Below are 14,705 nucleotides of genomic sequence, written 5' to 3'. Positions count from 1 at the left end.
GATCACATAAATAATTCATGTCATATCATAATATAATTATATCAAATGATAATAAACAACATCTTAAAACATCATATTCATCAATCATAAACAACTTCATATAACATCGTATTTAAACATCGACAATAATTCACTATGTATCTTTGTAAAAACATAATAAATTATCCACAACATATTTTCATGTCAAACCAAAGCTACTGAAAAGATATCACAAATATCAACAACTTTCATGTTTACAACAAAGATCAATTCAAAACAGAAACATATGAACAAAACGCAAAAACATGAAACAGAGAATGCTGTCACCGTACAATTTTGCTAAGACCTCCCTGTAGTATTTTCATCATAACTCAAAGACCAAACATCATTTTCACGTCAAACCAAAGCCACTAGAAAGAAAACAAAATTATCTAAAACTTTCATGTTTACTCCTAAGACCAATTCTATACTGATCAATACCAGTTTTCATTTTAAATTCGGAAAAGTTGTGCTGAAAGTCCATAAAAATTCACTGTGACATACGTGCAGTAATTTGACCATAACTCAAGTTCTATAAATCGTTTTGACGTGAGACCAACGGCATTAGAAAGCTAACATCCATACCTACAACTTTCGTGTTTATACCTAAGACCAATTCCTCACCGATCAATATCAGTTTTAATATCAAAACTCGGGCAGATTGCAGATTTTCTCCATGTTTCACCTAATCTCATGGTTCTAACCTCAAAACTGATTCTAATTATCATCCTAATGATTATCTATGGTTTGTACACAATTTCTACATCAATTCAACAAGTTTTCATCATCTAATCATCAAATCTCTCTCAAAACCCTAATTCTTAAATTCTCACAAACTCTCCCCAACTTGTTAGATGTAATCTAAAGATTTAACAACTTAATATTAATGCAAGATAGTCTCACCCTCACCTTAGATTAATTCCTGAATGAGCAGCAACGTTCTTCTTTCCTAAGGTATTATCCTCTTCTCTTGACTTTTCTCTTCTCTTCTCTTCTTTCTTGTTCTCCTCTTTTCCAGAAAGCGGTTTAAGGTAAACTATTTCTAACCTAAACTTCTCTATTTATAATACTAAAATATTCTTCCCAAATCTATTTAGGCCCAACAACTTATTCTTCTTTCTATTCTAACCTCCAATTTTACTCACACTAATAATTCTCATATTCTAATAAATAATATTTCTCTCCTAAATATATAATAATACACCAAATAACAAATATATATCTATAACAATTAACAAATATATTATGCTAGTAAATACCAACTTATAACATAACAAAATATCGATCAACAAAATATATTGACTAAATTATAAAAAGACATCTAATCTCAACAAATCATATATCCCTCATATACATCATATAAATATATAAATATATTCTAAAACTAATTAAAATAATTAAATAAAAAGGAGGACGTTACAATATACGTGTCTAGTCCCTGCAAATAGGGATCACTTGAATTTTCGTCCATGTACTTACTAATTCTTCTAAAATTGAGTTTTGGTCTCAATCCCATTTGATTACTTATGTGACACATGATTAGTGACGTGGTGATGATGTGGCATGATCTGACTAGAAAAGGAAATGGATGACTCCATTTATTTGACTTCCATTTACGCGTAAATTTTGAATTTATTTTGAATTTGCTTTCAAAGTTTGAAAATTACAACTTTGAATACCTTTTTACAAGGAAAAAGCAAATTAGGCTAAAATCGACTTTGTTATCTTACTCGCAACCCTCTTATTTGTTTGTCATTTTATATCGTTCATTTACTCAATTCATTAGTTGCATAACACATAAACCCTACCTTTGCGCCGCTCCCATAATGACTCCTCTATGTGCTTCTAACCCATCATCATCTTCAGGTTCCAACTTTTGTCTGTCGCTTAATGTTTTTTTATATCGCTTGTTGTTGTTATTATTGTTTAAATTTTGAGATCTAGAAACTTTATATTGCTTCTCGAGTTGAATATTTTTTTTAACTCATTGTGAATGATAGATTGTTACAAAATTTGGTACCAGCAAAGGATTTGCATGGTTTATTGTGCAAAAATGATTGTTCAGATTTAAGGTTCTTCTCGTGTTTTTGTTTAATCAATTCTCATTTCAAAAATAAAAATAAAAATTTAACAACTTATTCAAAAAAAGTTTGATGAATTAACTAGAGAAGAATTCGGGGGAGGATGGACAAAACCCTCAGTCATCCAAATCCCTTTCTTTGTAATGTAGCCACACGATTGGTGGTGTGACTGTCGCGTCATCACCACACAAAAGCCCTTTTGAGGCTTAAATCCGAGATCGGCGCGGGTTAGCTATATGCGAGCTCGATCCCGGATCCATACTCTAAGTTGAGTTCATTTGGTTTTGTAAGCAAGTGATCAATAACTCAGATCTATATGTCATTCTCCTTCGTCGTCACTTTACTTTGTCATTTCTTCCCCTTTGGATTTGTTTTGTCTAATTTGAGTTTGGATCTGGGTCTCTCTCTCTCTCTCTCTCTCTCTCTCTCTCTCTCTCTATCTCTCTCTCTAGTGGTTTTCAAACAATTGTTATTGTCTATTCTGTCATTGGTGGCTCCACCACGCAAATTAGTTATGCACCATCATTTTATCCGAGTCACTCTTTACGATTAACGCTAAGGACTGTTGGCTAGAAATGGTTGTAAAGGCTTGTTGTTTCGATGTTGTGAGTTCTATGTGCATGGATATGTATCTGTGTTAGCGGTAGATCTATTCTCCCCTTTATCGATCTGGATTCACGGTTTGAAATGTTCACAAATCAACACACTTGGGCTAGCCTTGTGGTGTTGGCTTGAGACCTTGGAGTATGCTCCTTTCAAGGTCTAATGTTTGATTCTCTCTAGTGTCAATTTCATTGGGCTAGTTTGACTTCTTAAAAAATGTTCACCCATCTTTTTTTTGCAATTTGGTTTCAAGCTCGCGTGTGGATATTTACTCCATATTAGGATTTGTGGCTACCTTGTTGTTATATATTAGCCGGTCCAAAATGAAATATAAGCAACTAAAGTAGTTGAAAAGTTGATGTATATAGACTAAATTTTTAACCACATACATTAACTTTTCAACTATGACTTTTACTTATATGGACTACATTTTTACCTTTTTTGGGCCATTTGTTTTTTGTTTCCATTGAGTCAAACTTTATGCTTCCCCAATTTCTTTTACTATTTTCCTTTAGTTTAATCTACTAAAGGTGTAATAGATCCATCTACATCTCATTTGGTAAAAAAACAGTAAAGACTACTTAACTATGCCTTAATTACTAAGTAATACTCTCCTCCCTTCTCAACTTGGTTTGTCACATAAAGTGAAGGAAAAATCTAAAGAGAAATTGGTGAAGAAACATCCACATCAATATGACAAAGCATATGACACTGCAAAACCACAAACAAATAAAAATTTCACAAAAACAAATATAGATATATGCCATTTGAATTTGTTTTCTTAGAGGACCCATTTGAATTTTTTGTTAATTTAAAGTCTGCCATCTTGAATTTGTATTAACAACATACTCTTTTATCACGTAATTCAGTTCTCTTTAACAAATAATCATGAGTATCTATATTTTAATATCAGACATATCTTAAATACAATTAAATAAATATTTTCAAATCTACAAAGTTTTCACTATTGTTTAATAATGTCTAATCTCCATCAAAAAATCTATCAAATTCATATATAAATTCTCCTAGTCCAACAGTACCCACAGTTTCAAAATATAAGTAAAATTCACTTTTTAAGTTTATTCATTTAATGATGTATGTCGTCCATATTATAAAACGGATAGAGTGATTTTTTCTCATACCCAAAACCCATCCAATGTCCTATAATTTTATTTTAAGGATTTAAAATCCTTAATCATCTGAACCGTTGGTTAAAAGTTATTATCAATCAATCAATGCATGCAATTTGAACAGCTATACTCTGACAAAATTATAAACCTTCTTTCCAATTTTCCCTCAAAAAAATAATAAAAAAAACCTTTTTCCAATTTAACATAGTATGTGAAAAATAAAGCAGTGACTTACACATTGTGACGAAGTAAAGTAATACTCCCTCCGGTCCTATATATAAGAAAATATTATTTTTTTAGGTACATTGAATAATTAATGTATCTCGTTTACAATGAAGTCCATATACATTAATTATTAAATGTATCTAAAAAAAGAATCTTTTATTATATATAGGACCGGAGGGAGTACAAGATTAGTAGTGTGTGACTGTGTATGATCACATCACAAAGGATCCACTTCGAAATTCAATTCAAGATTCCTCAAAACGTGTGGGGTCCCAATAACACTCAATAAATGGAGTACTACACTACACAGTGTGTGTAAAGTGTATGCATATATGTTTCTTTGTTCTTAAAATGAATGATGTCTTTTGAAAACAACTTCAAACGGTTCTATCTTTTGCCTTTCCTCTTCCTCTAAGGAACCCTCTTTCTTTTAGTTTTCTCTTCTTTTTTTCAGAATATTTTTGTCTATTCTTTCATTAGGGTTTTTCTTATTCATCCGTATCTGGGTGGTGGTGGTTACCACCCATTTCATTGCTTTCAAAAGGTAAAGTTAGCATCTTTTTCACTTTTTCTCATGACCCTTTTCTTTAATTTGTCTTTTGGTTTCTGGGTTTCACTTATTTCTTCCTTCAGAACAAGAGAGAGAGAGAGAGATTTGTAATTTTTTGCTTTTATTTAAGATCAGAGTGACTATTGCACTAACATTTCAAATTGAAGTTGTGTCTGGTGTCTGACTTGTGTCGGTGTTTGTGTCCGAGTCGTGTTGGTGTCTGAGTTACATTTGATCACTTCTATTTTCTTAAATTATTAACGGTGTTTACAAGTTAGTGTTGTGTTTGATGTATGTGTTACTGTCATTGATTCATCTTTAGAGTAGTGTATTTTGATTTTTGATGATTTTTTATTTGATTTATGTAGTAGATTCATCAAAGACTATGGAGGAAGCTCTGATGGAAATGGATGACTATGATGAGCAGCAGATCAAGCCTAATGCACTTCCATTTGCTAGAAGGTTAGTTTTGTAAAACAAAACCCTTTTCATTGTAATGTTGATTGCTTGGGTTGATGTTTTGGGTTGTTGAGTTTTTGCTTTTTTGTGTGTATAGCTATCAGCTTGAAGCATTGGAAAAAGCGATCCGTGAAAATACCATAGTGTACTTGGAGACTGGTTCTGGAAAGACTTTGATAGCCATCATGCTTCTTCGAAGCTACGCTTATCACCTCCGAAAGCCTTCTCCTTACATTGCTGTGTTTTTGGTTCCCAAAGTTGTATTAGTTTCTCAAGTATACTGCTGCTACTTTGATCTCTTTTATAATGACTTTGCATATTTGAGATACATTGTCTGGTGAATGAATGATTTCTATGTGATGATCAAGGATTCACCGTGCTTGTTTGTTTTGTAGCAAGCTAAAGCTTTGAGAAATCACACTGATTTGAAAATTGGAACGTATTGGGGAGATATGGGTGTTGATTACTGGGATGGAGATGTATGGAAAGGAGAAATAGAGAAACATGAGGTGAGGGGTCACTGCATTTCCATGTCCTTCTTATTTTATGTAATATTAATCTGGTTTGTAGAACCATAAACTATTTGTTTGTACTATGCAAATTCCAATAGAGCAAGAAATAGACAATTTTCTTTATTAACTTTGTTTTTGTCCACATCGTCTTGTATTAAACAAACGCATACCTAATGAACCAACTAATATGGCTCCTTTTGGAATTCATTCCTTTAATGCCGTCTTGTATTCTGTTTTTCTAAGATTTTATTTGATTGACTTGAATATACTTGTATTCTGTTTTAGTAAGATGCTTCTGAATTTTATCTTTCGATGCTCTGTAGATAACTGTAATTACTGTTGGTAATGCTTTTGAATATTACAGGTGCTTGTGATGACTCCTGCTATACTGCTTTCTTGCTTGAGGCACAGCTTTATCAAACTGTCAATGATAAAGGTTTTAATTATGGATGAATGCCACCATGCTGCGGGTAGACACCCATATGCTTGTATAATGACTGTAAGTCTTATTTTCTTTAGACACCTATAATAACGTAGCAGAATTCGAACAAATTGATATTGTTTGACGAAATACTATTTAGTACAAATTGTTGCCAAATTGTTTGAAGTGGTAGTTACTTTTGTCTGATTATGTGCAGGAATTTTATCATCATCAATTGAGATCTGGTATCACTGAGCTTCCTCGGATTTTTGGGATGACTGCATCCCCAATTAAGTCGAAAGGTATACAAGCCAAGAGAAAAATTCTATTAATTTCTTGTTTTTCCCTGCTTATCTATCATTGTCGGTTATTCTCTCATGCTCAATTTCCTTTTTCTTCACTTTTATTTTTTAACACAGCTGCGAATTCTGAATCGACCTTGTCCAAATCTATTCGGGAACTAATGACTCTAATGCATTCAAAGGTTGTTTTTATTTTCTTCCTCTCTATGTACAATTTTTTCTTACTCTTTATATGCATTTATTATGTTCAGTGGCAATTCTTTATCCCCTTATCTTCTTTGTGAATATCACCATAAGAAAATACATTACAGAGCCTATGATAGGGCCTACTGTTATGCATGGATGCTCAAGTGAAAGGTTTTCTTATGTAAAGATGTAACCAAAAGATAATGAAATGATATATTTTCTTAGTTGTTATTTTATTTGCCTTTTTTTTAGTTGTTATGCATGGATGCTCAAGTGAAAGGTTTTCTTATGTAAAGATGCAACCGAAAAATATTTAATGATATAATATTATCTTAGTTGTTATTTTATTTGCCTTTTGTTAGTTATTTCTAGTAGTTATTTCCTTAGTTTATTCCTGTAAAAATATGTAAAACTCTGTGCAAATCTGTGTCTATAATGAGACCACACACCTTGTATTTATAATGGTTTTACAATAAAGTGCATTGAATGCTTAATGAGTAAGCGAAGTTGTATATTCTAGGGGTAATAACAATCAATCTAGGAAGTTGTACAATTAAAGGAATTTCTTAAGATTCTTAATTTTAACAATTCCTTTGCGAGTATTACTCTTTTGTTTCGAAGTACAACTCAATATTAGTGTTTGGTCTTGCCATGTTTTTTCTCTAATATTTTTGTTTTTGAATTGAAGGTTTATACCTGTGTCTGCGATGCTGTCATCTCACAGTTCATACCGACATCTACTCCGAAATTCCGGTTTTACCGGGACAATGGGATTTCATATACGCTATTCGAAGAATTAGCCAAAAGGCTTAACGAATTAAAAAAACAGGTGTGTACATTTAAGCAAATCGTTAATGTTCAGATATATAGTTTAAATTAAACCGAAATTTCTCTTCATGTTATGTCACTGACTCCAAATTCTAGTTGTGCATATTTTTGTCCAATCTTAATTGATTGTTTCCTTGAAATGGGTGTATTCTTTTTTCAGCACGAGCGTTACATCACAAGTTCAGATTTGACTAAATCAGCTGTCCAATCTGCTTACAAAAAAATAGCAAGGATTTTTGATGCCTCAATTTTTTGCTTAGAAGAGCTTGGTATTTGGTTGGCTTTGAAGGTTCTTGCCCTTCTGCTACAGTGACTTTATGTGTGACTCTATTTATGTTCATGTCTGCTTAATTGACATCAACTGTTTTTTGTGATAGGCTGCGGAGTCCTTATCTTCCATTGAAATTGAAACATTCATATGGGGTATCTCTGGGGATCAGATTGTTAAAAAATTTAGTTCAACTACTCTGATGACACTGCAAAGTTGCATACCATCTGGTAATAATTCTACAAGCATTGAGAAAATACATGAAATTTTACTTAAATCTTTTGTTTGCATTTTTCTATTAATTTTTAAAAATGTTCTTACTCAGATCCTCGGTGGACTATTGGTGACAATATGAAATCCAATTTGGAAATGGGGCTATTGACCTCCAAAGTATGCTGTCTTATTGAATGTCTACTTGAGTACGGGGGTTTAACTGAAATGAGATGCATAGTTTTTGTGGAAAGGGTCATTGCAGCTATTGTCCTTGAGGTTCTATTGAACGCTTTGCTTCCAAAATACAATAGCTGGAGGGCTAAATTCATTGCAGGAACCGGTAGTAAACTGCAAAACCAAACTAGAAAAATTCAAAATGAGATCGTGGAAGAATTTCGTAAGGGATTGGTATGCTGCTTTCTTCGATAATCCCTCTGTATTGTAATATAGCAAAGACAATTATTACTTATTACGGAAATATTTTAATCTGTAGGTCAACATCATTGTTGCAACATCAATTCTTGAAGAGGGTTTAGATGTCCAAAGTTGCAATCTGGTTATTAGATTTGACCCATCTCCCACGGTGTGCAGTTTTGTACAGTCCCGAGGCCGTGCCAGAATGCGAAATTCAGATTACATATTGATGGTAAAAAGGTAATTATTGTGTTATTCTCCTTAGTATTGTGATTTCTAAATGTTTTGAAGTAAATTCTCCACAAAACATCTTCATTTTGTTCCAAAATTACAGTGGCGATGCTGTTACACGTTCTCGATTAGAGAAATACCTTGATGGTGGGCAAATGATGAGGAAGGAGTCCTTGCGTCATTCTTCCCTTCCATGTGAGAGTCTTGAAAGTGATCGATTTAACGAGCAAGCTTACCGAGTTGCAAGCACTGAAGCTGTTGTTAATCTTAGTTCCAGTATTACTTTGATATACTTATATTGCTCCCGTCTCCCTTCAGATGGGTTAGTTTGTCTATTGATGCCCTCATTCCATATTAATTTTTCTTTGATTAATAATAATAATGAACCTTAAGATATGCTTCTTTTGCATTAATCTGGTCCTCTTCAATTTTTTATCCCAATCTTCATCATTCACCTCAATGGGTTTAAACTCTCAGGTACTTTAAACCGACTCCGATGTGGGACAAACAAAAAGGAATATTATATCTTCCTAAGAGTTGTCCTATACAGCCTATTCATGTACAAGGTGATACAAAGTTCTTAAAGAATATTGCATGCCTTGAAGCATGCAAACAACTTCATAAGATTGGAGCGTTGACAGATAATCTCGTTCCTTCTATTGTCGTTGAAGAAGCAGAGGTGGAGGAATTTGGTAACTTCTCGTGCCTTCTATTCATTTTGCTTTTATTATTGCCTTTCATTTTTCACACTACTTGAATGTAGAATTCTATTTAACCATATAATAATTCTCTGAATGACATTGACATCAAACAAAATCTTACAGGGAAAGAACCATATTCCGAAGAACAACCAAGTTATGTTCCATTTGAATTGGTGAATCAAATGTCGAACAGTAGTAACACAATCTACTATTGTTATTTAATAGAGTTAAAACAAAATTTTAGCTATGATATCACTGTGCAAGACATTTTTCTCGCAACTAGAGTCAAGCTTGATCCAGAAATTGGATGCATGCAATTTGACATGTGTTTCGACAGAGGTAGTCTGGCCGTAAACTTGAGATACATAGGAAACATTAATCTCTCACCAGATCAGGTATCTCTCAAGTATTTCTTTAATTGTATCAGACATATTTGCGAGTGTTGGGAAAAGTCAAGACAATTATGATTTGTTTTCTTTTCCAGGTTCTTTTGTGTAAAAGATTCCAAGTTAGTATCCTTGGAATTCTTATGAATCGTAAAACGGATAAAGAAAGTCTTTCAGAAAAATTCTCTCTGGAAGATGATCTTGAGATAGATTATCTCCTGCTGCCGTCTATTGCTATAGAGGAAACACCGTCTGTTGATTGGTTAACAATCAGTTCCATACATCCATCTACAATTCAGTGTCGGTATCATGGGGCCAAGATAATGACTGAGAAGGATTTCGTTTGTGGTTGCATATTGCGAAATGCTTTGATTTGCACTCCTCATAATGGTCGTACTTACATCACCACTGATATGATGGAATTGGATGGAAACTCACCTCTGAAAGTAGGGGATGGTGAAGTTACTACATATAAGAAGTACTTTGGACAGAAGTAAGTTAATTTTTGTGGTAGATGTTTACTCTCAAGTTAATTTATCAACTCTGGTGCCTTATATATTATCCGGTCAATTTATCTATTTTGGTGCGTTATTTTAATTTATCCTTTTCCGAGTTTCAGGCATGGCATTCAATTGCGTTTTGAACATCAACGCCTACTTAAGGCAAGACACGTTTTTCCAGTAAAAAATTATTGTCATGGATATAAACAAGCGAAGGACAGAGGTTTGAGCTTTGAATTTTTTAAATGTTTTTTCCGGTACTTTAATCTTTCCTTAGTGGTGTCCTTAAAAGCACGGAAGATTTAGTTTCTTCTGTTGTCGCTGTCAAAATACTAATACTATTAATGTGTAATCTGATCTTAATCCCGTGTTTTTCTTTTTCAGATGTGAGCAAGACCTTTGTTGAATTACCTCCTGAACTCTGCTCTATAATCATGTCACCAGTACCACTTAGCACGCTTTATACATTTTCATTTATTCCATCGATCATGCATAGACTTGAGTCGTTGCTTGGTGCTTATAACTTTAAAAAGATGCATTTGAATTATTGCCCACAAAACAAGATTCAAACATTCAAGGTGGGCTAGTTTTTTATTTCTAGTTTTTTTTTTTTTTTCTTTTCAAATAAAGAATTCTGTATCTATCTATTGATTGTCCTTAATAGCTAAAAATTTGTAGAGAAAACAGATTTTTTTTCCTGCATTTTTCTCTTACAATAATTTGTTAATAATGGAAGTGGTTCTGAAACAAAAGTTGTAGTAGAAAACACTGAACTCTGGACGTTGAAGGTAAAGAGTTCATTCTGCTCTACTTTTATTCACCACTGCCTTGGCTAATACACATTGCATATATTGAGAAGACACTTGGTTTGGAACTTCCTCCGCTTGCATTTTTTGGTTAATTTGTCTTGGTGGTATCTGAATGTGCGATTTTCTTGTAAGTTGTCAAACATTTTAAAGATATTTGCACTGATGATGGTATCTGCATTTTGCATTTTAGGTCTTGGAAGCAATGACCACAAAGTCATGCAAGGAGACCTTTCATTATGAGTCACTAGAGACACTTGGAGATTCATTTTTAAAATATGCTGTTAGCCAACAGCTCTTTAATATGTATCAAAATCAGCACGAGGGTCTTCTTAGTGTGAAGAGGGAGAAGATCATTTGTAATGCTGCCCTCTCTAAGTTAGGTTGCAATTTTAGACTTCCGGTATTCTTTCTCTCCCTCTCTTTCATATGTTATTCTTCAATCTTTTATGCTTTACATCTCTTATGTTGTATCATTTGGCTATTCATTCTGTCTTATTATTGAAACTGAACTTGTGGATAATAATATTAGTTATGTTATTGATTATCTATTCTTCTGAGTTGCAGGGCTTCATACGGAATGACCCTTTTGATCCGAAGACCTGGATCATTCCTGGAGCTAAATTAGGAAGTTTTAAATTAGAAGAGACAGTTTTCAATGGGAGAAAAATATATACTCGCGGAGATAGAAAATTGAAACGGAAAGTTGTTGCTGATGTTGTCGAAGCACTAATTGGTGCATTCCTTAGCGCTGGTGGCGAGATGGCTGCATTGTTGTTTATGGATTGGATTGGGATCAAAGTGAATTTTAATATCAATCCATATGAGAGGCAATTCATTGCTTGTCCCGATAATCTAGTTAATGTCAGATTTCTAGAATCCCTATTGAAGTATTCGTTCAGGGATCGTTCTCTATTAGTAGAAGCTATGACACATGGCTCATACATGCTTCCTGAAGTGCCTAGATGCTACCAGGTACGTACTATTGTTATTATTCTTAGTATGGAAACAAGACATTAGCAGATATGTATCAATGTAAGACAAAGATTTCTTCAACTTAATAGTGATTAGCTTACATTTTTTCAAGTCTTGATGGTCCTTTTTAAATATTAATCATTCACAATTTTCTTCATGATTAATTATGTTTTCCTCTTAGGGTCAGTTTGGATTGGTTTATATGAGCATATCTACTGGCAAAAACACTTTTAAGATTGTTTATGAGAGCTTATGGAAACAACTTATGACATGGTCATAAGTTGTTTTCAGCTTATTTGCATAATCTCTCCAGGATAGCTTATGAAAGCAGCTTATAGCATATACATAAATAGTTTCACTTTATTATATCTTTTGTTATAGAAATAGTTTTTACATGAGTACTTGTATGATAAAAGTTTATGATGAAGCGCTTAATTAAGTTGTTTATCTAAATGTGGCCTTTTTCGTCTTACTTATGTTTTTCTTTTGTCTCACTTTTTGTATGATATATTCCTTTTCCTGCAGCGACTTGAATACTTGGGAGACTCGGTGCTGGACTATCTCATTACCATGCATTTGTATCGAGTATATCCTGGCATGTCACCTGGGCAGTTAACAGACATGAGGTCTGCATCGGTGAATAATGACTGTTATGCAATGTCTGCCATTAAGGTTCAATTGCATAAGCATGTCCTTCATGCCTCTCAAGAGCTACATAAACATATTGTAGCTACGCTTGATAAATTTGACGGTCAGTCTTCATCAAGTTTTGGATGGGAATCCGAGGCTACATTCCCCAAGGTTAGTTTGTCAAAATCTTTGAATAATGTTATTACTGTCAAATTAGTGTTTTAACACTACAAAATGAGGTTTTCTATAAAATGTACAAATTCATGTTTATCCTTAAATTTTGTGCATCCTTAGAGAAGATACCACCGCTATGGAACACAAACTGCATTTATGCTTTTGTTTTTAGTTTGATCTGTGCTATTTGGTATGGAAGTTTTTCTATTGAAGCTGTTATGAGTACCTAAACTTTACTGGTCCGGTCCGGTGATTGTGATCAAAATATGATATGTTTACACGTGTAATCTATGTAGCACCGACATGTGATTATATTCAATTACTTCATTTTCTCAATTTATTATCGATGTGTTTGTGTACTGTCTGGTGTTCATATCTGTGTTAGTGTTTCATGGCTTGTAATAGCTTTGCCTACTTTTTTAGGGTCATTAGTTCTTTTTGATACATAATGTAGAGATGTAAATGTTATTGGTGCGTTTTTCTACTCTGTGACTGTGATGACCAACTAGAATGTGGAAACTGTTGCAACACCAATTAAGAACGTTCCTATTGTTTGCAGGTACTTGGAGACATCATAGAGTCTCTGGCTGGTGCTATATTTGTTGATTCAGGATACGATAAGGAGGCTGTGTGGAAAAGCATAAGGCCTCTTTTGGAGCCCCTTGTGACACCTGATACATTAACGATCCATCCGATTAGAGAATTAAATGAACTGTGCCAAAAAATGAATTATACTAAGGAGAAGACCTTGTCCAGGAACGACGGTGTTACTAGCTGTAAAATCGAGGTAATTGCGGATGGGGTAATTCATGAGTTCGAGTACAAAGGTTCTACCGACAAGAAAACTGCCACAAGACTAGCCTGCAAGGGAGTTTTGCATTCCTTGCAATTGAAGTAAACACAAGAAAAGTGATATACATAACTTGTGTATATCTAAGGAATTGCATAAGCACACTAATTTTTTAATTGTGGTATTAGGATTTCATGAAAAATGATATCAAAGATTGCAATTGGCAGCTTAGCCGAAAATTTAAATTAAGTTTGATAATATCAAAGTATCCATTGTATAATTCTGCATACAAAGAATATGTACATAATTAATAAATATGTACATAAAAGTGGCCGCTGTATATTGCATCGCTACTTTTTTAATTATAAAAATTAACATAATTATAAAAATTAACATAATTAATAAATATGTACATAAAAGTGTGTTACTTCGCTTTCGTATTATAAGAAATAGAAGATTTCATCGAGAGAGAGAAAGACAGAAATGAGAGATATTGGTGGAACTTATTTTTAAAAATACTTTTAACTTTGTCAATTTGTTTATTTACCTTCTATCATTGCATGTGTATAAAATTTGGCAAATTTTACCGTACACCCAACATATTTGAGTGTACCGGTACACCAAACTTTTAATTTTATAGGTAAATGAGTTGTTTTTTTGAAGAAAAATATTATTTTTTATCATTTATAATTATAATGATTAAATCTTATTCATCAAAAGTCTAAACGAAATAAAATTGATTTTTTTTTTTTAATTTTTATCGCTCATACTAGAGAACTTTGATTATTTTATACGATAATATGTAAAAAATTACTATGATTCTTATAAACAATGAATGATGTATTTTTCTTATGAAATCATATTTTCTAAAATATAAATGTCGACAAATAACTATTTATTTCATAAAATTGATCGTTAGTTTATAGATTTATGAAGCAAGAGTACTGGTACATCTCAATTTATGAGTGTACCGTAGAAGTTCTCATAAAATTTTCCATTATCGCGCAATCTTATGGGAAAAGACACATTTACGTGTTGGGTGTGTTAGTGTGTATTTCCCTTCTACTAGACTTTTCACCCGTGCTATCGCACGGGTCTGATATAGATGAAGATTATTTTTGAACAAATGATTTTTAAATTGCTAGTTGCGACTAACATGTATGACATTTATATTATATTCGCAATAAGACAATCGAATATAATGACATGAAACAAAATAAATTTATCACAACTTTACACTAATATAAGATTTTATCTTACAAAAGTAGTCTAAGTTATAAGTTTTTGCTGGATGGGGTAATA

At 33.0% G+C, this 14,705-nt stretch overlaps 1 protein-coding gene across 4 annotated transcripts; it reads left to right on the top strand.

The window, feature by feature from the left end:
* The first annotated feature begins 4,374 nt into the window (after window positions 1-4,374).
* LOC146945033 (endoribonuclease Dicer homolog 2-like) lies at window positions 4,375-13,683 on the top strand. 4 transcript variants are annotated; one of them, XM_085743414.1, is made up of 22 exons: window positions 4,375-4,601; window positions 4,979-5,069; window positions 5,164-5,341; window positions 5,462-5,575; window positions 5,943-6,077; window positions 6,217-6,301; window positions 6,419-6,483; window positions 7,176-7,316; window positions 7,476-7,604; window positions 7,693-7,813; window positions 7,909-8,204; window positions 8,290-8,450; window positions 8,545-8,763; window positions 8,919-9,133; window positions 9,266-9,537; window positions 9,627-10,021; window positions 10,148-10,251; window positions 10,413-10,606; window positions 11,028-11,237; window positions 11,402-11,809; window positions 12,335-12,610; window positions 13,173-13,683. In XM_085743414.1, exons 2-22 carry the CDS (start codon window positions 4,993-4,995, stop codon window positions 13,509-13,511), a joined length of 4,134 nt encoding a protein of 1,377 aa, XP_085599540.1. In that variant the 5' UTR covers window positions 4,375-4,601; window positions 4,979-4,992; the 3' UTR covers window positions 13,512-13,683. The 4 variants fall into 4 exon arrangements, with proteins under 4 accessions (XP_085599540.1, XP_085599539.1, XP_085599541.1 ...); XM_085743413.1 differs by having other exon boundaries at window positions 4,976-5,069; XM_085743415.1 differs by having other exon boundaries at window positions 4,375-4,880; window positions 4,976-5,069.
* Window positions 13,684-14,705: the final 1,022 nt, after the last annotated feature.

The sequence above is a fragment of the Medicago sativa genome, chromosome 2 (assembly GCF_051527215.1).
Source record: "Medicago sativa cultivar Bolivia chromosome 2, Bolivia_mono, whole genome shotgun sequence".
Lineage (NCBI taxonomy): Eukaryota > Viridiplantae > Streptophyta > Magnoliopsida > Fabales > Fabaceae > Medicago > Medicago sativa.
Note: the sequence above shows the minus strand (reverse complement) of the source record. Positions and strands in the feature narration are given on the sequence as shown.